Source organism: Meles meles, chromosome 4 (genome assembly GCF_922984935.1).
Source record: "Meles meles chromosome 4, mMelMel3.1 paternal haplotype, whole genome shotgun sequence".
Lineage (NCBI taxonomy): Eukaryota > Metazoa > Chordata > Mammalia > Carnivora > Mustelidae > Meles > Meles meles.
The window spans coordinates 65,407,958-65,433,062 of record NC_060069.1 but is presented as its reverse complement, the minus strand read 5'-3'; the positions used below and the strand labels follow the sequence as shown (position 1 = coordinate 65,433,062).

At 34.0% G+C, this 25,105-nt stretch overlaps 1 protein-coding gene across 1 annotated transcript in view; it reads right to left on the bottom strand.

The window, feature by feature from the left end:
- The window catches only part of SPATA16 (spermatogenesis associated 16), a 236,938-nt gene that overhangs the window by 165,187 nt on the left and 46,646 nt on the right, over positions 1-25,105 (bottom strand). The window contains exon 3 of the mRNA XM_046002990.1: positions 7,490-7,635. Coding sequence (XP_045858946.1) covers positions 7,490-7,635 — 146 coding nt within the window. The remainder of the gene's footprint in view (positions 1-7,489; positions 7,636-25,105) is intronic.

Here is a 25,105-nt window from a genome sequence, read left to right as displayed (position 1 = left end):
AGAATTTTATTGAGTTTTATTTTTTATCTCTGGTAATACTCCTTATGTTCTGCCTTGTCTGATATTAACATACCCAAGCCTGACACAAAAACAAGTTTTTATGTTTACTATATAGTACTTCATTTTTCTCCCTTTTATTCTCTATCTATATCTTTTTGTAAATAACATATATTTGAATGTTGGTATTTAATCCAGATTGGCAATATCCGCCTTTTAATTAGAATGTTTAGTCAATGTACATTTAATGTAACTATAGTTTGGTTCAACTCTAACATCTTGTAATTATCTTCCAGTGTTTCATTCATTTTTTGTTACTCTCACCTTCCTGACTTATTTTTAGTTAAGTATATCTTTAGTATATAATTTTAAGTTCACTCTTGACTTTCTAGCTGTACTTTTCTATCTTTTAAGGTTTACTCTAAAAATTATAATATGCATCCTTAATTTAACATAGACTATTTAGAGTTAATATTGTACTATCTCATGTAAAAATATTAGTTGTAAAATTCCATTTGTGCTCTCTCCCACAGGACTTGTGATATTGCCGTCCAATAATTCACATCAAAAATATGTAATCTTTTTATAATTTATCTTCCATCAGTTTAAAATTATCCCACTGTATTTTGGCCTCCATTATTTTTCTTTTTTTAAAGATTTCATTTATTTATTTGAGAGAGAGAGAGATGGAGATAGAGAGAGAGCACAAGCAAGGGGAGGGTCAGAGGGGGAATGAGAAGCAGGCTCCCCATTGAACAGAGAGAGCAACCAGGGTTTGATTCCAGGACCCTGAGATTATGACCTGAGCTGAAGGCAGACACTTAATCAACTGATCTACTTGGGCACATCAACCTCCTTTATTTCTGATTAAAAGTCACCTGTTACTTATATCATTGCTCCTTTTATGTAATGTATTGTTTTCCTTTGACTGCCCTTAATATTTCTCTCCATGTTGGGTTTTCAAGAGTTTGATTATTATGTTCTTAGATGTAGTTCTTTTTATTTTTACCCTAGTTGGGGCTGACTGGATATCCCTGTTTTTTAATCAAATTTGGAAAATTTTCAGTAAATATTTTGATGTCCTATTCTCTCTTTCTTTTCCTTTTGAGACTTCAGTTACATGTATGCTAGATTTCCTGCTACTGTCCCTGAGAACAGGTCACTGAAGCAATGGTTAATTTTTTAAAATCTCTCTTCTTTCCATTCTTCATACCGGGTAATTTCTGTAAATTTGTCTTCAGTCTTTAGCAGTATCCAAACTAATGCTAAGGTCAATCAGTACATTTCAAAATGTCAGGTATTTTATTAATGTATGCTAAAATCTCCATTTGGTTCTTAGTTTCTGTTTTTCTGTTGAGAGTCTCATCTCTTCAGTCATTATTATGATCTTTATCTCAAGGGCCTTGGACGAAAAATAGGTCATAGCTTCTTGAAAATCTTTCTCTACCAATACCAACATATGGGGCACCTTGGAGTCTGTTTCTATGACTTGTTTATTTTCTTAAGTATGAGTCTTACATACCTATTTCTCTGCATGTATATTAATTTTTAATTTTCTGCCAGACATTTCAGTTAAAACTTTGTAAGGAATCAGGATTATGACATCATCTCTGTAAACGTGTTGATTTTGTTGTTGTCGTTTGTTTTCCCCACCAAGCAGTTAAATAGTGTATACTCTTCATACTCTTGTTCCTGTCATGCTTGGCTCTAGTCTTCGTTAGGGCAGACCTCTTTTGGCTTAATCCTAATGTGTAGCCCTTTCTAGAGGTCATGGTCCTTACTCTTAAAGCATAGTCTTTCTGAGGTCTCAACTGAATGCCTGAGGTATTCAGTGAGGTCTTTTCACACTGTCACTCCAAAACATACCATCACTGCAGGGTCTCTCATATTTTCATTTAGCTATTATGCCTGTAGCAGGCAATCTCTGCTACATGGAGTCTCACTCCTCACATTGGCTAAGAATCTATAATAAATCCTCATGCAGATTTCTGGCCCCCATCCCCTCATACAGCTACCTCTTTTGTGGCCACTTACCCTATAAATTACAGCTTATTTTTCAGCATAGTATTTTAATCTCTGCCTCCTCAGGTCAGTGAGATTGCAGTTTAACTTGATATCTATCTCCCTGAATTATGGTAGGAAATTATTTTCCTAGCAAAAACTGATAAAATTTGGGGCAAACCATGTGTATTTCCCTCTCTCAAGGATCACAGTCCTGCCGTGACCATTGTCCAATTCCTGAAGAGTTGCCTCATATATTTTGTCCAGTTTTATTTGTTTACAGTAGAAAGACAGGTCCAATGCCAGTAACTCTGTCATAGGTAGAATTAAAAATTCATGGGTTTAGATTTAATTTTCACAAAACCTTGTGAAATAGTATTTGTGATGTAGGTACTATAATTATACCCAGTACTATAGAGAATTAAACTCAGGCTAACTAATGAGTGGGGGAGTCAGAATTTAAGCCTAGATAGTCAGATTCCAGACTCTGCTCTGATTCAATATACTATATTGCCTCTGCAACATGAAATTATATTTATTTTCTTCATAGCATTTATCACATTCTTTTTTCTCATGTATTTATTTATATGTATTTGTTTTTTTACAATTTGACATTTCTCCTAATGTGTATAAATATATTTCCTGTTTACAACTGCTTCTCCACTGCACAGCATAGGGTTTTGGTAGGCATTCAATAAATATTTGTTGAATGAATGAAAGAATGAAGATTACAAAACAATTTTGAAAATAGGATCTTTTCTACATATTTGTTATTTTGCCTTCTGCCTTGTGGCATCAAAATGCTGCAAGAAAAACAAGAATCTACAGATGAGAAACATGCAAAAAAAAGTGATATACACCATTAAAATCTTTACAATTATATATATCAAAATATAAATATAAGATAGAAAAAGAGTTATAGCACGATTTCTATTCTTGATAAGATAGCAGTAATTAGAAATCAATCTTAGGAATATTCAAAACACTTCCTGATTGGGGCGCCTGGGTGGCTCAGTAGGTAGCCTCTGCCTTCAGCTCAGGTCATGATCCTAAGGGTCCTGGGATCAAGCCCCGCATTGGGCTCTCTGCCCAGCAGGGAGCCTGCTTCCACCTCTCTCTCTTTCTCTGCCTGCCTGTCTACTTGTAATCTCTACCTGTAAAATATATAAAATCTTAAAAAAAAACCACACTTCCTGATAAACAATGGCACTAGTCTGATGAGGTAAGCAAGAGTTGATGTGTTTGGTGACTCTAGGCATAGCTTTTGGTTGAAGTAAAAAAAAAAAAAAAGGCAAAACAAAGCATGATATGCATATCAGCCACTTTGGACATGTTATTAGGAAAAACAATCTTTAATAATTGTTTCTAGAGCCTTTATCTCATTTATCATATTTTAAATAACAATACACATCTGATTAATTTCAAAATGTATCTTTGTTGAACTTAGAACCATAAAGTTATGGTTCTTGTAGTCTTGTACATGACATAACAATATGCACTTATTTTTATCAGAAGCAAAACTACAGATGATTTTTAAGCTAATTTTTGTGCTAACAAATCTCCTAAAGATATGCAACAGACCTCACATTTACATAAAATTAAAGAAAGAATGCTTAGCAAATGCAAATAAATGCAAAAAAGGAATATTTTAATTTTGATTCATGATTAGTAACAACCATTACAAAGTGGTAATAATACAAAAGCAAAATTCTGCATTCACTGTATAACTAATGCTTATAAGCTATTTATAGATTGAGAATTCTGAGTAATTTATTTTGAGAAATATATTTATTGATTATATATCAGACTGTTTTAAAATCCAAGATCCTTGAAAACACTTTAATATTAGAATCCTATGCACTGACTTCCACAATTCTGCAGGATGACAAGCCCAAGAAAATGATTTATTTCACTTGGCGCATTATTAATTGTATGAATTGACTGTTTAACCTCTATTGATTTGCATTTCTTACTTAATGTTCAACTTAGAAACAGAAGCAAGTTATTTTACAATAGAAAAAAAAGATGAAACTTCATCCAAGTGTAATATTTAAGATCATTTTACTCTTCACCATTATATGTCCTCTTCTCATCAATTTTCAAGTATTGAAAAAGTGCTCTTAGTTTTGAAACAAAAGTTGCTAAATCTAAATCATGAACCTGTTGACCTGTAGCATTTTATTGTTTCTTATCTTTGGATTGCAGTGGAATTTTTACTAATGTTCATTACTTATTTTTATAACACTGAATTAAGTTTTGAGATGACCATATCATTTGGAATTTTTTAATTACTAAATATGACTTAAAAATTCATCAAACCATTCTGATATCCAGGAGATATTTTCCTTAATATGTAGGCCATGTTGGTGACCCTTTTTATGTGCAGTGAAAATCATGGAGAAGGTGATAAATAATTACTTTCAGTGCATCTCAACTTATTATTGTTTACATAGGCCTATAAATTTTCTGGATCAGTTCCAATTTCAAATATTTTACCCTTTGTGATCACAAGTCACGCAAGTAGCCCAGATATTCCAATATTCTGACATATGGAAATATACGTTACATTTCCAATATTGGTTCTTTCAAGTGGAAATACAACAAATTGTTGGACAGACTGTATGTCCTGATATCAGGTTTCAAAACTATACCCACATCAAATGTTTCCAAAAAGTATAGGGATGATTTGTGTGTGCGTGTGTGTGTGTGTGTGTGTGTGTGTGTGTGTGTGTGTGTAAAAGAGACTCTGTCTTTAGGTTATGTAGTTTACTTAGCAGGAAAATTTCCGATTTGAATTTCCCTAATGGCTAATGATGTTGAACATTTTTTCAGTGTCTGTTAGCCATTTGTATGTCTTCTTTGGAGAAGTGTCTGTTCATGTCTTCTGCCCATTTTTTGACTTGATTATTTGTTTTTTGGGTGTTGAGTTTGAGAAGTTCTTTATAGATCTTGGGTGACAGCCCATTATCCTATTGTTATTTGCAAATATCTTCTCCATGGTTTGACTTTTGTTTTGTTGACTGTTTCCTTTGCTTTGCAGAAGCTTTTATCTTGATGAAGTCCCTAAAGTTCATTTTCACTTTTGTTTCCCTTGCCTTTGGAGACATGTCTTTAAAGAAATTGCTGTGGCTGATGTCAAAGAGGTTACTGCTTGATGGATTCCTGTCTCACATTAAGGTCTTTCATCTATTTAAAATTTATCTTTGTGCATGGTATAAGAGAATTGTTGAATTTCATTCTTCTGTATATTAACTGTCCAATTTTCCCAGCACCATTTATTGAAGAGACTGTCTTTTTTCCACTGGATATTTTTTCCTAATTTGTTGAAGATTAATTGACCATAGAGCTGGGGGTCCATATCTGAGCTCTCATTTCTGATCCATTCATCTGTGTGTCTGTTTTTGTGCCAGTACCATGCTGTCTTGGTAATTACAGCTTTGTAATATAGCTTGAAATCAGGCAACGTGATTCCCCCAGTTTTTTCTCTTTCAGCATATCCTTGGTGATTTGGGGTCTTTTCTGGTTCCATACAAATTTTAGGATTGTTTGTTCTAGCACTTTGAAAAATGCCATTGGTATTTTGATTGGGGTGGCATTAAAGGTATAGATTGCTCTGGGCAGCATAGACATTTTAACAATATTTATTCTTCCAATCCATGAGCATGGAATGCTTTTCCATCTTTTTGTGTCTTCTTCAATTCCTTTTCTTTCATGAGTGTTCTGTAGTTCCTTGAGTATAGATTATTTACCTCTTTTGTTCGGTTTATTCCAAGGTACCTAAAGGTTTTTGGTGCTATTGTAAATATAACTGATTCCTTAATTTCTCTTTCTACAGTTACATTGTTAGTGTATAGGAAAGCAACTGATTTCTATGCATGCATTTTGTATCCTACTACATTACTGAATTGCTGTATGAGTTCTAGTAATTTGGGGGTGGAGTCTTTTGGGTTTTCCACATCAAGTATCATGTGATCTGTGAAGAGAGAGAGCCCTCAGCCATCAGAAAGGATGAATACCTAACATTTGCATCAACATGGATGGAACTGGAGGAGATGATGCTAAGTGAAATAGGTCAAGCAGAGAAAGACAATTATCATATGGTCTCACTTATTTGTGGAACATAAGGAATAGCATGGAGGACATTAGGGAAAGGAAGAGGAAAATGAAGTGGGGGGAGAATCATAGGAGGATATGAACCATGACAGACTATGGACTCCAGAAAAGAAACTTTTAGAAGGGAAGGGTGTGTGGGGGAATGGGTGAGCATGGTGATAAGTTTTTAAGGAAGGCACGTATTGCATGGAGCACTGGGTGTTATATGCAAACAATGAATCATGGAACACTACATCAAAAACTAATGATGTACTGTATGGTGACTAATATAATAAAATCAAAGAGGAGGAAAACTTCTTTCAAGAAGATTATCTTATGAATTTCAAAAAGTGATTTTGTTTGTGGATCCTTAATGGAAAGCTTAAACCTACAAACTCAAGGTCTCCTTATGAATGTGAAGAACCTTGGGTAGATCTTTTACATCCTCGTGGATGTGGAGCTGTAAATGATGTTTGTCATGTTTGCAGATCTCCCATTCACAGGATGGGTCTTAGTATAACTGATAGCTGTTATTAACAAGGCAAACATTATGTTTTCATGCTGATATTAGTTTCTTATTTGTATCCAAAAGTAGTACAGGATGTCTGAGATCAGAGCATAGACAAAACCAAAAGTTCTAGGTAAATTGTTCAAAGTTAGGCAGAAAGGGGAGGAGGCGTTATAATTCTAAGGAAAAGTTATTTGAAAGGCATAACATAATCAGTTTATTTTTGCTGTAGGTTAAGCTGAATATTATCCATGGTAAGAGCAAGGTCTTTAGGAAACAGGACATATGAGAGGTATATGTTTATGGAAGAAAAAGAGGCCTGGGCAAGCTTGGGGATTCTAGGAAGCCACAAGGTAACATAATGATACAGACTTCTGAAGAAGGATAGAAATATGAAAAAAGAAATCCTTAAGGACAATAAGTGTCTTGCATCTTTGGACAACTTTCACACCTACTCTTGCATTGCATCCTTTGAATCAGCCATCCTATTGCCAAATAAGCCATGAACATTAAGTCTCTGCTTATGGTTGACAGTCCAAATTTCCTTCTGCTATTCTCCATATCTTGTGCATTTTTGGAAATCCTTCTCATCCCTTACTTACCTAATTCACTCTCTCCTCTCTTGCTGTAATAATTTGCTACTTCAGTTCTCTGCCTTTTTATTTTACCCTGCATTATGAGTAGTTGTTTATGTGTCTGTTCCTTCTATTAGGTTTTGAGATGCCCTTTGTGCTATGATTGTCTAGCTTAACATAAATCAAGTAATAAAGAAATTTTTTTTTTGTTTTGCCTTTAAATTTAAATGAAATGGAAGTTGATTGTACCAGCTCACATAGTGCCCTCCGCTTGCATAAACAGTATTTACTTGCAGTCACTAATACTTCATTTTACCTGTGTGCATGATTCAGGGCAAGGTCAGGTTTCCTCATGCGTAGATAGCAGGTAACAAGCTTTGTCTCGATGAAACTTGCCACACTTGCTATATCTTCAGCAGATGCTTCAAATGGTTTTCCCAGAGCTGCCCCTTTGCTGCAAAGCTTAAAAAAAAAAAAAAATACCTTAAATTTCCTAATAATTTTGCCAAGTAATTTAGCTTTTATATTAGCAAAACATGTACATGTATGCATACTTTTTCCAAACTACAAGTTAAATATTAATATTTTGATTGTAAATTAAATAAATTGTTGCTGTTCACTGTTATTGGACTATCATATAAAATAAGTAACACATTTTACAGTAAAATGGTTCCTATAAAATATTTTAAAAGCATGATATATTTTAAGGGGGTGCCATTTGCTAAGAATGTCTGTTTTAAAAATAAAGCATACAATAAGCAAAGATATTAACAGAAAACCAGGTATAAATCATATTAAATACCAGTGCTTTTATGAAAACCCAGCTGAGCAATGATCTAGCACACTATCAAGTTTGATTTAATATAATAAGGGGTATCGGAAGTAAACTCCTAGGAAACATTAACATGATCGGTGATTAATTTGAGTCTGAATCATATTCTCTAAGATGTTATTGAAAGAATAGAAGTGAAAATTTATTAGAATTTATTGGCAGAGATCACGGTATCTGAAAAACATGGCAAGAATGTAGAATTCTTAATAAAAATTCCAGGAAGTCAGTGGTTTCTGGGCACCATAGATAAACTGTAGATGAAGAAAATAATTAATTTTTTAGGAGAACCCCAAGCATTAAGAAGTCTCAGTAATATGACAAGGGTACATCAACACTTTTTTTTCCCCTCAGTGTCTTCTACTGTGCCCTGGAATTAAGGCTGATGGGAAGATGAAACCCTGCTTTCTGTTAAATGACCTTATTTAGAATACCTCTTTTTTGCTCTTTTCTATCTCCATCTGACATATATTGGAGAAAATTTTCTCACTGGGGACAATAATATTTGGAATTCATACCTATTTATATATACCTTAAAATACATTTTTTTTGTCTTCTAAACACCATTTATTTTTTTCTAAACACTATTTAAATTATATAGTTTAAACTAATTTTTCTTTCATAGATTAAATTGAGATTGGCTTGCCATTTACATTAACGTTTTTACCAATTATTTTTTAAAGTGAAATGCATTTGAGAATGGCTATATTCTGTTCTAAAATGTATTTTATCCAAGAGCTGTAAGATAAAATAAAATCTAGAATCTAGATGTTTAATATCATAGTTTGAATTGATAGTTCCCTGATAATATTATCTTTTGCTTGGATATCCTGTCAATTGTGAGAATTCATATCATTTAAAAGTCTTTTTCAATTTCATAGGTGAAAAATGTTGCCTCATTTATTTGGTCAATAAATGTTTATCGAATCTAAAACTAATTGCCAGACAAAACTTACCGCCTTTATACTTTAATTTGCATTAGATAGACCTTTTAAAATTGAATTTTGGTTAGGTGTAGCTCTGTGTAAAGACCTGTTTTTTATTCCTTGTCTATTTCCATTGACATGCTAATCTCTTATTAATTTAAGAGCTCTTTAGGCATATAAGCTATTATTCCTTTCCTGTAACAACTATATATACATAATCAAACATAAGGGTCTTTCCTCTCAAATTATGCTTTAGAAAATAGTCAAATTTTATTCATGTTCTTAAAAGGATTCCCAGAGTATATATTATAAAACTCTTTTCTCAGTTATTTTGAGGAAAAAAAGGAAAGACTATTTGTGGATGACCTTAGTCATTGTTAAGTTTGGGTATTTTATAAAGTGATTAATTGATAATAAAAGAGACAAAACATTTAACACTGATTTAGTAACTATTCCTGAGTCTGACCCTCACAAATGTCAAGAATGTAAAAAGATCTTGAAATATAATTTAAGAAAGCACTGTAGAGGGGTACCTGGGTGGCTCAGTCAGTTAAGCATCTACCTCAGCTTAGGTCATGATCCCAGGGTCCTGGGCTCAAGCCTGCATCTGACTTCCAGCTTAGTGGGGATCCTGCTTCTCCCTCATTCTCCCTCTACTCCTCCCCTAAGCTCCTGCTCTCTTGCTTTCAAATAAATCAAATAAAATCTGTAAAAAAAAAAAAAAAAAGGCACTGTAGTTTGAACATGGCAGTAGCTTGGCGCAGCATCAGAATCTCCCCTCTTCTATCAATCTGATCCTATAGGACCCAGAAATACCTAAATAGACAATTATTCAGAAAAAAAGATTTGTGAACGGCAAAGCTCTTTATAAAACCCAAATCAGTACAAAATAAAACAAATAAAAATTTTGTAGTTTTATTTGTTGGTATATTGTCATTAAAATTCTAGACCTTCTTGATAAACTTGATCTTCAAAATGAAACCAATACTTTTTTCAAGTCTCAAATAGCCAAACCTCCTGAACTCACAAAATCTTACACAAATAAAGATGTAAACAAGGTACGTATTGTGTGCATATTTTGTCATTTCTTCTTGTATTCCTCTCTGATGTGATGGAGCAGATAAGCCTCCTTTCTCAGGCAAACTTTTGGTGGGATGAATGGGTGGGCCATTCAGAAAGTAGTCAAGGAATAACCTCCATGAGGACATTCAGATATTACATGGCAAGAGGAAGCAGACCTTTAGACTTAATAATATTAAAGGTTTTTTCCACAAACACTGAGAGAAAGTGAAGAATAAATGCCTGATCTTCTAACAACTGAAGTAGTCTCTACTTCTACAAGATTGAAGGCCAGGAAAAGAATGAAAATGATCAATCTTTTTTTTATTAATTATTTTTATTAACATATACTGTATTATTTGCCCCAGGGGTAGAAGTCTGTGAATCGTCAGGCTTACACATTTCATAGCACTCACCAAGCACATATCCTCCCCAATGTCCATAACCTAACCACCTTATCCCTACCACCACCAACCCAGCAACCCTCAGCTTGTTTTGTGAGATTAAGAGTCTCTTATGGTTTATCTTCCTCCGGATCCCATCTTGTTTCATTTTATCCTTCCCTACCCCCCAAACCACCCACTCAGCCTCTCAAATTCCTCATATCAGGGAGATCATATGATAATTGTCTTTCCGATTGACTTATTTCGCTCAGTATAATACCCTCTAGTTCCATCAACATCATTGCAAATGGCAAGATTTCATTTCTTTTGATGGTTGCATAGTATTCCATTGAATATATATACCACTTCTTCTTTATCCATTCATCTGTTGACAGATATCTAGGTTCTTTCCATAGTTTGGCTATTGTGGACATTGCTTTTATAAACATTTGGGTGCATGTGTCCCTTTGGATCACATTTTTAGACGCAGGAAGCAGGGAGTGGAGAATGGGTAAAGGGAATCAAAAGGTACAAACTTCCAGTTATAAAATAAATAAGTCATGGTGATATAATGGACACCACAGTGAAAATAGTTAGTAATACTGTATTGCATATATGAAATTTGTGAAGAAATTAAATTTGAAAAGTCATCACAAGAAAAAAATTTTTTTTACTATGTCTGGTGATGGATATTAACTAGACTTACTGTGGTGATCATTTTACGATAAAAATACCAGATCATCACCTGAAATCATTATGTCACCTAAACTAATATAATATTGTATGTTGACTGTGCCTCAATAATTTAAAAAAAACAGTGAAAAAATTTGTTTTTCCAAATTTCTATAATTTTCATACCATAATAAATTATATTTTGTATATAATTTTGCATCTTTTTTATGTGCTTTGCTTCTTTTTATATGTTACCAATTAAAAAACTAAACTGTATTAAAATCTATTCATGTAACCATTCCAGTTGGGTGTTTCAATATCCCCCTCTAAACAAAAATAAAAATACTAGAAAGAAAATCACCAAAGACACAGAAGGTCTGAACAACATAATCAACCAAAAGAACGTTAAATGACATATATATATATATATATATATATATATATATAAAATACCCTATATATATATTAAAAATACTCTACCTACTACAGCAGAATGCATATTTTTCCCAAGCACCCATGTACAAATCACCTATAAATACTATATTGTGGAGCATAAAACAAATCTCAAAGCAAACTGAAAACACTGAAATCATTCAGAATATATATCTTCCGACCATAATGGAATTGAAACTCATCAGTAGAAAAGAAAAAAATAAAGAAACGATCCAATTTGAAAGTGGGCAAAAGACAAGAACAGACATTTCACCACAAAGGACATACAGAAGCAAACAACCACATAAAAAAGATCTTTAACAGCTTATTGTTTGCCATCATTAGTCAGAGAAATGCAAATTAAAACTGTAAATTATGACTACAGAATGGCTAAAATAAAAATGGTACCAAAAGCCGAGAAAGCCGAGAAATGATATCATTCACACATTGATGACAGAAATGTAAAATGGTACAGCCGCTGGAGAAAACAATATGGCAGTTTCTTAACAAATTAAACATGCAACTACTGTACTTCTGGCCACTTATCCTAGAAAAATGAATGTTCACACAGAAATTCATTCGTGAATGTTTATAGAACTTAATTCATAACAACCCCAAACTGGAAGCAATCTAGATGTCCTTCTGTGGGTGGATGGCTAAACTGTGGTACACCCATACTATGAGATACTGCAATGATGGATGAATGGATACTACTTGGTAATTTGAAGGAAAAACAGAGGGATACACACAACTTAAATGAATCTCTAGAGAATTATGCTGAGCAAAAAAAGCCAACCCCCCAATTTACATGCTGCATTATTATATGACAAAATTATAGGAAAAGAGAACAGATTAGTAATTGTGAGAGATTAGTGGTTAGTGATAGGATGGTTGTTGTGGTTATAAAAGGCCAATAGGAAGGAATCCTTATAATGATAGAACTGCCTGCCCTATATCTTGAGTGACTACATTCAGCTACAGATCTTAAAATTGCACAGAACTAAATACACACACAACACACATGAGTACAAGTAAAACTGGAGAAAGCTCAAGATTGGTAGATTGTATCAATTCTAATATTCTGGTAACAATACTGTACTATATTTTGCAAGACCTCACTATTGGAAGAAACAGCATAAAGAATACATGGGATCTCTGCATTATATCTTGCAACTTCATATAAATCTATATTTATCTCAAAGTAAAGTTTAATTAAAAAATTACCATGTTAGTATATAGGTGTCTCTCATTTTTTCCTTCCCCGCCTTTTTTTTTTAGAACAGCTGTGATCATGTTTAACTGGGGTTTTGGATGAGAAGATACATTATACCTGAGGGACTTTTCCATAAGGTTTTTTCTGTGTCAAATTATGGACTGATTCCTATAATGAGGAATAGTAACTCATACTGAAGTTGGCTCTGAAGTTTTATTCAGAAGCCATTGTAAAAGGATGCATCCACCTCTCTACTTTCTCATCATTGTCTCGTTTGAGGACATTTGTCATGAAATAAGGGTTGTGTTTAGTGATAGAGGGAATAATAGAGGGAAGTTGGCAAGTTCTTTTGGATGATTTCATTATTTAATTTTTTCTTAATCATCTTTCAGTTTGTTAGTGCCCACTTCCAAGTAATTCAAGAGGGGTCATGTGAATGGTAACTTTCCTGACCTAGTGCATAGCTGCGAATATATTTTCGTTAACATTACACATGCAAATTAACATGGGTGAGTATACATTTCTTGACACATAATCTTTTCTCTGCAAATACATAGTTCTCCATTTATATTCTTGAATTTACCAGGTAAAGAAGAAAAAACAGCACTTTTTAAAAAATGAAACGGAACATAATTTTTTTTTTAATTTATTTATTTGACAGACAGAGATCACAGTAGGTAGAGAGGCAGGCAGGCAGAGAGAGAGGAAGGGAAGCAGGCTCCCTGCTGAGCAGAGAGCCCTATAAGGGGCTTGATCCCGAGACCCTGAGATCATGACCCGAGCCAAAGGCAGAGGCTTTAACCCACTGAGCCACCCCGGTGCTCCAGAAATGGAACATAATTTTTAAAAAACTTGTTGTACTGAAATTTCTTCCTTTTCCTCAAGCCTAGTTTTTTTCTAGCTTCTTGTAATTCAAAATTATTTTAAAAAATATTGCTATCCTGAATTCAGATATGTTGTATTCTCATCTATTTTACCTGGTAAGAGGGATGTTAATTGTGTTTCCATACTCAGGGTTTTTTTAAACTTATAAAACTTTTCTTCAGTTACATCTTTTATTATTGGTCTTATTCTAACTGTTGTGTTTTCTTTCTTAAGAAAGTAATTCTTAATTTGCATCTTATATCTTTATTCTTTAGGTTTTCTGATTTTTTTTTTTCCACTTCTACATTCTAGGAGAATCTCAAGATTGATTGCAATATCACTGGCTTTTTTTTGCCATTAAACTCTACTTCTTTTTATAAAAGCAATACTAGTGATAACAAATACAAGCATCTAAATAGTGCTTAGTTACAATGTTCTAAGTGTTCTCCATCTATTACCCCATTTAATAATCACAATATAAAGCACTATTTTCATGCCCATTGTGTTCGTTCAGGATGCTATAGCAAAATACCATAGACTGGATGGCTTAAAAAATAAAATAGTTATCTCTCATAGTTCTTAAGACTGGGAAGTTCAAGATCAGGATGCCAATATGGTCAAGTTCTGGTGAGGTCTTCTTACAAATTATAGACTGCTGACTTCTCAGGGTCACCTCACATGACAGAAAGACAGCCACTGGTGTTTCTTTTATAAGGACACGAATCCCATTCATGAGGGCTGTTCTTCATAACCTAATCGCTCTTTAAATGCTCACCTCCTAATACCATGATATTGAGGATTAGGCGTCAACATTATGAATTTGCAAGAGGGGGGTGGACACAAATATTCAGTCCATAGAACTCATTTCACAGATGAGGAAACTGAAGTTCAGAGAGTTTAAGTAAACTCCTCAGGCAGATTACTCTGTAGCTTACAGATCACTCTGTAGAGTTAACAACTGGAATTTTTACCTTTATGTCTGTTCATAAAGTCTGTGTCTTTAATCACTACACTAGTGTTACACAATGTCATTCTATGAACTACTGATTTATGATGAAATTGGAAAGAAACAGAGTAAATATTCAGAAAACTTTATAACAGCTTAGCAGAGAACTATTATATCTGTTGAATCCCATAATAAAAAATTGGGTTTTGTATTTATATTTGTCTTATTTTTACTTCATTTTTTCCTAGTAATTCATTTTTACTGTATTTAATAAATTATCAATCCATAAGTGATTGGGAGATAAACAAAATGAAACAGAACTGGTTGTGCACCACAGATAGGGAAAAGAACTCTATTAAACTGTTAGAAATTTAGAAGTCATAAAAACAGTTCTATTATTTAAATAATGATTACTATTGGATATTGGTGTGGATATAACTATTCATATATCTATTTATCTATCATCTATCTATCATGTATCATGTCTTTACCCTTCAATTTATAAAAATTATATTATTTATTATCTACACTACTAGGTAACCAGTTTAGATTGTTTCTTTAAATATATAATGGACAAAATAAATACAGCTGTATACCATTTTTTTAGATGGTGGGATAATTTTACTAGATCTCCATTTAATGTTTTCTCCAGTGAGAAATTTCTCTAGTGACATTGAAAATTCTCAGTGTCAAAAGTAATGTACACTGAACAGCCTTGTATACACATCTTTGCCCACCCATTTGGTTATTTCCTAACTGTTATATTCTATATGTCATAAGGTTTCCTTACATACCGGAATTGCTGAGTCAGGAGTATACATCACAATCCAAAAAACTCATTTAAAACAGACATTATGAAAGTGCTCCTACAGAAAAGTTTTACACTTTAACAAAATATTTAAATTCTTGTTTTTCTTTACCCTCACCCACACTAGATATTACCAATGTTTTAATCTATTTATTCTGTGTGAATCAGATGGGCAAAAATAGCACCTTACCTTAATTTGATTATTAGCTCAACCTCTTAACGTTTATTGGCCGTGTGTGTCTATACTGTTTGTTCATAAATTTTATTCATTTTTAAATTATGTTGTTCTAATTGTTACTGACTTATTTTCATTTAGTAAATATATAATTTGACTTTTTTCCAAATATGTAATTTGTTTTGAGTTATGTTTATCATGTTTTGGTATCAGGCTTGTGCCAGCTCTGTAAAACAAACTGGAAAAATTCCAATCTTTTTCAATACTGTAGAACATTTTGAAATAAATAGTTGAAAAAAAATTTGAACTGAGTTCTTTCACTTTTTTTTTCTTATTTGATTATTGTTCTGTTCAGGTTTTCAATGTTTTGTATCAATCCTGTTAATTTTAATAGTCTTACAAAATTTTTAGTTTCACTCTGGTTTTAAAGTCTGTCATTACAGTGAAGAATATCATATTCTTGGAGCATTTTAAATGCTTGTGTTATTTTATGTCATTTCTTTTCTCACTCTCAGTACTTTGTAGTTTTGTTTTATTTCTTAACTAGAATTGCGAGAGGTTTGACTATGGTTTTTTTCTGAAAACAAACCCCTAGAATAATTTGTCATTTCTCCTATTCTGCTTTCTATTCATCAATTTTGGTTTTTATCTTGGCTATTTTTTCTCTCTTCCTTTCCTTGGGTTTTTCTTTTTTTCCCCTTTTCTGAAGTTCTTTCACTAACATATTTAAATGCATAACTCCTTTATTTTAGTTTTATCTATATGTATGTTTGTTGTATGCTTCTGTGTTTCCCTCAGGAAAAAAAAATCATAGCTTTTATTTCCATCTCTTTGCCAGCAGCTAGCTAAGATTACTTATTAGTACTCATTGAAACTTTACCCCTTACTTTCCTTAGTTACTTGTAAGAATAAACCTTTTTTGCCTATTTGTTGGTCATTTATTATTGCATTATTGATGGATTCTCTGCCCAGATCCTTTATCATTTGTCTTCTATGTTCTTACTATTTTTCTTGTTAATTTCTATGTGCTCTGTCATGGAATCCTGGTGTTTTGGCATGTTCTGCATTTCTTTCCCCATTCTACACATTTTAACCACTCCAGAGAACTGCATATACCCCATGTGGTAGTGCTTTTCAAGATACAGATCTTTTAATTGCACGAGCCCAATGTTGAGGAATCCTTTTTTGCTACCTGGGACAAATGTCTGAGAATAAAGCTTATCTAGAAGGAATGGAGCCAAAGATAGAGAAGGTGGAAAGCCCAACACTGAATCTTGATATTCTCTCTAACAAAATTTGAAAGATAATTTGAAGAGGTAGTATTCTTTGGTTATTTTGAAAAAGTAAGATTAGGGAATTAGAGAATATAAAATTAAAAAGAACTAAAGATTAAATTGCAAAGTGAATTTTAAACCAGAAGCAATAAGTAAAGAATAATTTACAAAATCAAATCAGAAATGTGGACTATCTCTAAAAAAATGAAATCTATTAAAGATTCTATTACTAATGAACTTTGATAATCTCTAAAACATTTTCAAATATATAATTACATTTAACTTCTTAGTATCTCCATGAAGTAGATAAAATAATTTGCTCCATTTGACAGGTATTAACACCTATGCTAAAAGAGGTGTAATGATTTGCCCTAGTTAGTAGCAGAGCTAGAACTGATTTTTTTAATATAAAGTTCTCTTTCCTTTATGTCAGGCTCATGGTCCTAAATTATTCTATTCACTTTTTTTTAAAAAGATTTTTATTTATTCATTTGAGAGAGACAGAGAGAAAGAGAGAGCATGAATGGGGAGAGGGGGAAGCTGACTCCCCACTGAGCAGGGAGTCTGATGTGGGCCTCGATCCCAGGACCCTAAGATCATGTCCTGAGTCCAAGGCAGACACTTAACTGACTAAGCCATCCAGATGCCCCTCAAGCCACTTAAAAAAAAAAAAAAAAAAGTACCTAATACCTCTGTTAGACACTGGGGAGACTCTCTCACTACAACTCCTAAGGATTTTCTTTTTGAAAATTTGTTTTCTGGATTTCACCTTAGTTTAATATTTCCCTTTCTTTCTTACCATGCAGAATCTTTCCAAAAGCCTATCTTTTTATAAGAGACTGGTCCAAGTCAAATGTTTGCTTGAGATTGGTTGGTGGTTTCTTCTTGGTTGTCCTTGTAGTTCGCTTTGGTGCTGTTAGAACTTACACATAAAACTGTCTTTGCCAGGAGAATTGGAAGGGGAAACAAAACAAAACAAAATTTAACCCCCAGAGTTTACTGCTCTTTCACCACTTCTCATCAACTTCATATCTCAAGATCAAAAAAAATCACTGCTTGTCAATTTCCATTTCCCAAATGTTAAAGGGATTAACATTTATGCATATATAGGGAGAGGGCCAATAATGGATTTAGGAGATGAAATAGTATTGAGAATTCCCCGAATAAGTCCTTGAATGAAGTTGAGGACTGCTAGCATTCTAGTTACAAAAGGCTCTGTGTCTCTGAGTTGGGCATGCAATAGAAGTAGATAATAATCTACTTTTTATGACGTTCTTCCTTTTTTTTTTTTTTTTAATTCCACCTGGTGTCTGGCACATCTTTGCAGTAATTTTGCTTTTTAGAAATCTCTTCATCTGGGTGAATGCATCTAACGGCTGAGAATTAGGCACAAGAACTAACCACTAACTTAACCTGCAAATTTTTAAATGAGATCTTTAAAATTTCTTTTGAGATGCCAAACTAGATGTTCATTGCAAGAGTCTCATTACTAATAGTTTTAGATTTCAATAAATACCTTTTTATAGTCCTTTAACAGAGTGGAAAGAAGCTCTATACTGTAGAATAACACCCATTGGTTTTAAATTTTCTATCTTCTTGTTACATGAAAGAGGAATGAATCAGAGAACTCATCACTTGTAACTTTCCACATGGTGCCACATAGATCTACTAAAGTGTCTCCCTGGGAGAGACAGAGTGTGTGGGGCTAAGAGATGCGGAGAATTATGTTCACACATCAGCAGACTTAAAAGTACTATCAGGGTTTCAGGAGCAATGCTTTTCAGTAGGCCACTATGTGACCTCTATTAAATTTATGGGAATTGGAGAAATGAGGTTACTCCCTGGTGATAAGTTGTTGAATGACAGTAAAAAGTAATTAATCACTCCTACTCCTATTTGTTAAAACAGCTATGCTTCAGTAGCCCCCACCGCCAGGTAGCCTTAAAATAGAGGTGTGGCCATTGTAGGTTTATTCCACTGTTTCACCTTGATCTGACCAGCCAGCAATATGCTTTTGCTCTGGAGCATGTAGATGATACACATTAACCTTCAGATTTTTTTTCAGGAATACCCCTAAACTCCAGCTATCTGATGTTTAAGGCAGAGCAGAAACATGTAGGAGTGAAATGAAGTAATACAATAAAATTTCCTTCCTTCTTGCCCCTGCATTTCTGCTCATAAAGATATGATTTTAAAATGAAGATAAGGTTAATAACACGCTTGTTTTAAGGTAATTATTTGTATTGTAAAATTAATAGATTAATTACATATAGATTCAGTTCTTCACAATAGTTGTAATAGCTAGCATTTATTGAGTGCTGGTTATACATTTAGCATTGTCCTAAGCTCTTTATACACAGTGTCCTATCAAATACTATCCTTTATACATGGTATCTTATTAAATATTATCACTTCCAATTTTCAGATGAGAAAATTGGGTTTAAGGGAGGGTACTAACTTACAAGACAGTAAGTTCTAGAGTTATGTTTCAAACCCAGATCTGCTGTCTCACCTAGGTCCTGTGTTCTTAGATAGTATGCTCCGCAGCTAACCATTATTAGTCACAATCAAATCCTCGAAGGATCACTGTGAATCCCAACAGCTTAACTTAATTAACATTGCTGTTTTATTCATGACTACTTCATTCATATTCATATATTGAGTAACATATATCTATATTTATGTCTGTATCTCACTGGACTACCATTAATTCAATAGTAGGACAGGGAGGACAAGCAGGAAAAAAGAGGGACAGGTCAACATTTATTGAGCAATCAGGTAAGAGACTTCCATATACATGAATCATTTCACTCCTACCATCACCTATTTTATGGACAGAAGTCGACTAATTCAAGAAGCAGAAGAGGCTAGAACATGTAGAAATGGAGACAAGAAGGACTAGATCAGGTGCGTACATACGAAAGAAAGAACAGATGCTGAAGGTGCTATGGTGAGAAAAGGATCACAGTTCTAATCAAGATCACAGGGGTCTTTGTCTGGGGCCCAGTGATGAAGGCCTGGGTAGGTAACAGTGACAGTCTGGTGGGACAATGTCAAGCGAGAATTACCAGTTCTCTAGGCAAGGGAGTTTCTGGTCTACTCTTTCATCTCCTTTGCTGAATAGCAGTAAAATTAAAATGAATATTGTGAAAACATTTGATAATAATTGGGATTTTTGGGGACCTTTGGTCTTAATATATAAAATGCAGATTTCTTTTCCAGTTTATATTCATGTTAATTAAATATTTTTCATAACCTCATTTGGTTTAAGTGGAGAAACCTGAGCAGTCTGAAAGGGTATGTTTTCCTTGGAAATGTTGGGATAACCATATAAAACAAGTAAGATATTCAAAAATTATATGCTTTTGACAGGACATAGTTTTTAGGAACTTAAGAATTAAGGGACTAACACCCCCCAAATCCACAAATTCAATGCCCTAAAATATATCACTTGAGTTCACTCCCATGTTCTCTTTCAGCTATCACTGACATAACAGTATTATTTTGGAGCAAACTCCAACGGAGCAGTTTATGAGTCAGCAATTGCCATGAAAACACTGCAAAACAAACCACCCCAAAATTCATTTGCGCAAAAGAGTATACAATTATTTGTCCACACATCTGCGGGTTGACTAAGGTTAGCCAAACCAGGGTGTGTTCAGATTGACTTGGCTCTGGGATGAAAATTAATTCCAGGCTAACTAGAATTTTTAACAGCAACTATTTTGAGACATGTTCTATCACAGAAAAAGCAGTAGTAGAAGTGGGTAAAAGAACTAAGCAAACACATTGAAAGCCTTGCTGATTTTAGGTCCACTAACATTCTATTGGCCAAAGCAAGTCATATGGCCAAGCCCAACATCACAGCCTGATACCATGGTTGGGGTGAGGGTGGGTAATGTTATGAAGTGGGTGGGGGCTGGGGGTGAAGAATCGGTACCAATAACTTAATTTACTACAAGAAAAGAAATAGATCTAAAAATTTCTTTTTCAAATTCCTCATCCATACACTGTCATGTGAAACTGTGCAATGTATGTTATGACACATGATAAAAATCTAGGTCTCTGACACTATTGTTCTTCCTTTCCTTTTAGTACCACAGTTTCTTTCAAGATGGAAATAGACAGCTCTAAATTGTATGTTCTGTAGAATATTGAAGACTTAATATATTAAAAAGTTTTCTCTGATCAAATAAGGTTGTGACATGTGTGACTATTGGACTACTAAAACTGTATGACATACTAATGCATGTTGCAAATATCTAAGAGGAAGATATGGTATACAATATTTTACAAACTGATTTGACCACAGAACCCCTTCCTGCTAAGAAAGATTTTTTAAAGAAGAAGGGTGCTTGGGTGGCTCAGTCAGTTAAGCATCTGCCTTCAGCTCAGGTCATGATCCTGGGGTCCTGGGATCAAGCCCCATGTCCAGCACCTTGCTTAGCAAGGAGTCTGCTTTTCTGTCCCTCCCTCCCTCTGCTCACACACACGTGAACTCTTTCTCTCAAATAAATATATAAAATCTTAAAAAATATAAAAAATAAAAAGAACATCTTGAGGGCCTACTTTTGTGGAATTCATTTTGGGAAATGCTGTCCTAAGGCAACTTCCATCTTTTTTTTTATTTCAAATGGGGCTGATACTTGTTTAATATCCCAATTTTGGGATAAATTTTTCTAAAAAGAATTTGAGGAGTCTACTTATCATGATGAGCACTGAGTAATGCATAGAATTATTGAATCATGACATTTTATACCTGAGACTAATATAACACTGTATGTTAACTATACCAGAATTAAAATAAAAAATTTAATAAAATTAAAAAAAAAGAATTTGAGAAGCAGGTTTCACACTTTTGTGTAAAAGTTTCTTATATTACTTTTAAATTGGTTAAGTAAAAGTTACTTATGCTACTTTCAAGTTAGTCAAATCCAGGTATGTCTCACTGTTTTTAAAAATTTCCTTTTTAGGGGCGCCTGGGTGGCTCAGTGGGTTAAGCCGCTGCCTTCAGCTCAGGTCATGATCTCAGGTCCTGGGATCGAGTCCCGCGTCGGGCTCTCTGCTCGGCAGGGAGCCTGCTTCCCTCTCTCTCTCTCTGCCTGCCTCTCTATCTACCTGTGATCTCTCTCTGTCAAATAAATAAATAAAAAAAAAATTTCCTTTTTAAACATTTCAGATATGTTTATGTGCATAAAGTATGCTAGCAATTAATGTTTGTGGATACCAAGAAATTTCTAATTCTAGGCCCAAAAAGAATGGAGTTCTGGGGTCATTTAATCCATACTGTTTTGTTAGGTGTTAAATTCTGGTTAGAATAAAAAAATCAAAACTAAAAAAAAAAAAAAAATCAGCAATACCAATGGATATTTTCCTTCGTAGAAAGCAAGTTTAAATTAACACCTGGATATTATGCTATGGAGAACAACACTTAAAAAAAAAAAGAACCAAAAAACAAACAAACAAACAAACAAAAAAACACCCATGAGGCTGGGACAGTTTTAGCTCAGGAGAAAATATTTTTTACCCCGAAAATTTTTATGGAATGTTATAAATCTAAAAAAATCATTTTAACAGCTGAGATTTTATAGCCACTCAAGGCTAATAAAAAAGTTTGAAGAATATATTATATTATGTAGATGAGGGTGAATATATTATTCAATACTGCAACTTTTTAAGAGTTTTCTCTTAAAAACAAGATAAAGGAAAATTATTCATTAATCCTTTAGGTAAAATGTCAGTATGTTTTTGCATAATCCCTCTCTTATCAATATATCCTAATGTTCAAAGAAAAATTATGTAGTATAAGATGTTCTGGCAGCAGTGAACACCCAGCCCTCCAATATGGCAGGGCAATGCATGATCCCTGATTTTAAAAGACAGCAAAATCTTCACACATTTAAAAAGAGTTTTTGAAGAGCAGATGAGCAGTTAATCCTGTACTATTAAATATTTGAATGGGGATTTGGAATTTATACAATACTTCCGTATCTTGTCTTATTTTCTCTTCACTGAAGCTCTAAGAGGCAGAGCAGGCAGGTACTGATTCCCATTTTGTGAGTAATCAAACTGAGATTCAGAGAGACTTAGCGACCTGTCCAAAGTTACAAGTTCATCAATAGTTGAAGAAGAAACTAAAAATAATTCTTCTGATTTCAAATTCAGTGCTCTCCCCATCTTTGTACATTTTTTTTTCTGAAATGTTTTGTTTACAAGGTTTGTTTTTCTGATTCCAAGTAAATACAGTTCATATTACAAATTAGACTTTCTCTCTCTCTCTTATGACTTCAATCATGAGAAATGGTAGAAGGGGTGGAAGTTTAGAAAAAAAATATTGTTTTCAAATTTAAATATTTTAGGAGAAAAGAGGCATAAAAACAATGATAAGAAAATCTGAATTCCTGAAAGGGAATTTAAAGCAATATTTATGGATTTATGCAAAGAAAACTAAGTTTTTATAGTACATGCAAGTCATTCCTCCATACAAGGATAAAACTTTATTTAAAGCACAACTGCTGAAGTCTCAATGTAAAAGCAGGCATGCTGTTTCCCAGAGTTGGTGGTGAAACAGAACAGAAAAGAGTACTTTTGCTAGAGAACTAATCAGGATTTCAAGGGATGCAAGAACAGGCAACAACTTACTTTGATGGCTTTCAGTCCAAGTGTACAAGAAGGGTAGGATTACTTTCTGTCTCACAAACGAATACTCTCATATCCGAGCCTCCTAGAGCCTTTGTGAAAATGTTCTCCACTTCCAAAAAGGAAAGATTCACCCAGACAAATAGGAAGTGAGTTTCTGTATCGACCTTACTTAGAAAATACAGGTTTTACATAAAGACGTCACTTTCCATCTCTTATTTGCCTATATGCCTATGCTAACAGTGGCAGTCCCTAGGAGAACATGTATGAAGGAAAAAAATTATTTCTGCCTCAATATGTTTGCTAGTCATATGTGAGGGGAAAAAACTAAGGAAGAAATGTGATAATTATAACACTTCTATAGGAGCTATATGATAATGTAACTTAAATTTGTTAATATTACACAAAAATAGTAACAAAAATTCAAAATTATTGCATTTTTACATATGACACGAATTGTGCCTTTACTTATATTATCATATGAGATGGGTACTAATATTATTTTCACTTCAAAGATACAGAACTTAGGCTTAGGCAGTTTAAATAACTTCCCCAATGTCACAAAGTCATGGTAAAAATTAAACTTGGATTCAGACTCATATAGATCAGAGCCCAGAGGGTATTTTACTTAACCGCTGCATTCTTAAATCCTTTGGTATTAAGTACTGACTACTACAGTAGTGGTACTACAGTACTGGTTCCCAGACAGGAAAGGTGTATATCTTTCTATAGGAATTCTCTCCTATCAGTTATAGCCATTGGTTCACAAATTGGCCCCATACATGGAAGGCAAGGGAAGACTGAAGAAAAAGAGAGACCACTCCAAACTGGTAGGGTAGGTTTAACAAGCAAGGGAACTTACATACAAAGCTTGTCCCTGGCAGCATCAGGATCTCGGCACCTGTGTGCCAGAATCTTCAAAGTTTACATAGAGACCTTAATGGGGTTCAGTCACATATTCAGTCCAGATGGTCTCAACAACACATTACTCTTTCAAGGCTGCATCCTTGAAACAGCTCTGGTTATGAGAACAGTGGGTAGGATGTACATTCCAAGGACGGGGTGGGAGTGAGGGGCCTCCAATTGCGTGGGTCCAGTTTGTGGGTCAGCTGGAGGTCATATCTCTTGTTGATCTCCTTCAATATGACCAAGTTAAAAGGACAGATGTATTGAGAAAAAAGAGTTAAAAACATTTTATTTTTAGGATGGGGAATTCTATGAATAAAAACATGCCAGTTGGTTAAACATGGTTAAAGACTCTACCAACTAAAACATGCACTAATTCTGATTTTCATTGCTGCCACATCATATTAATCGTGGACCGTACCTGAGTGATTCTGATCATGTAAAGTCATTTCAACACTGAAAATAATATTCAAAATAGCACCAGTGTCCAATGACCAGAAAGGAGGGATGATATCAAGTATCCATTTTAACTCAGAGACTTCCCAGTTGTCAGATTTGCACATTATCTTAGTAGCTTTTTACTGCCAAGAAGTGATATCAGAACAAGCCAGATGAATGAGAATTGCTTTTTCCTTAATTAGTATTGCAGATCCTCCTTCAGGCTCCTTGTGAGCCCTGAGGCCATGTCACTGTCCAAACACACTCACTGAGCATTTGCATACTCTCTCAAAAGCCCAACCTTTAGGACTGCTGTCCACACTAATCTCGGGTGATGATGAATAGATGGAAACAGATCTGTAGGTAAG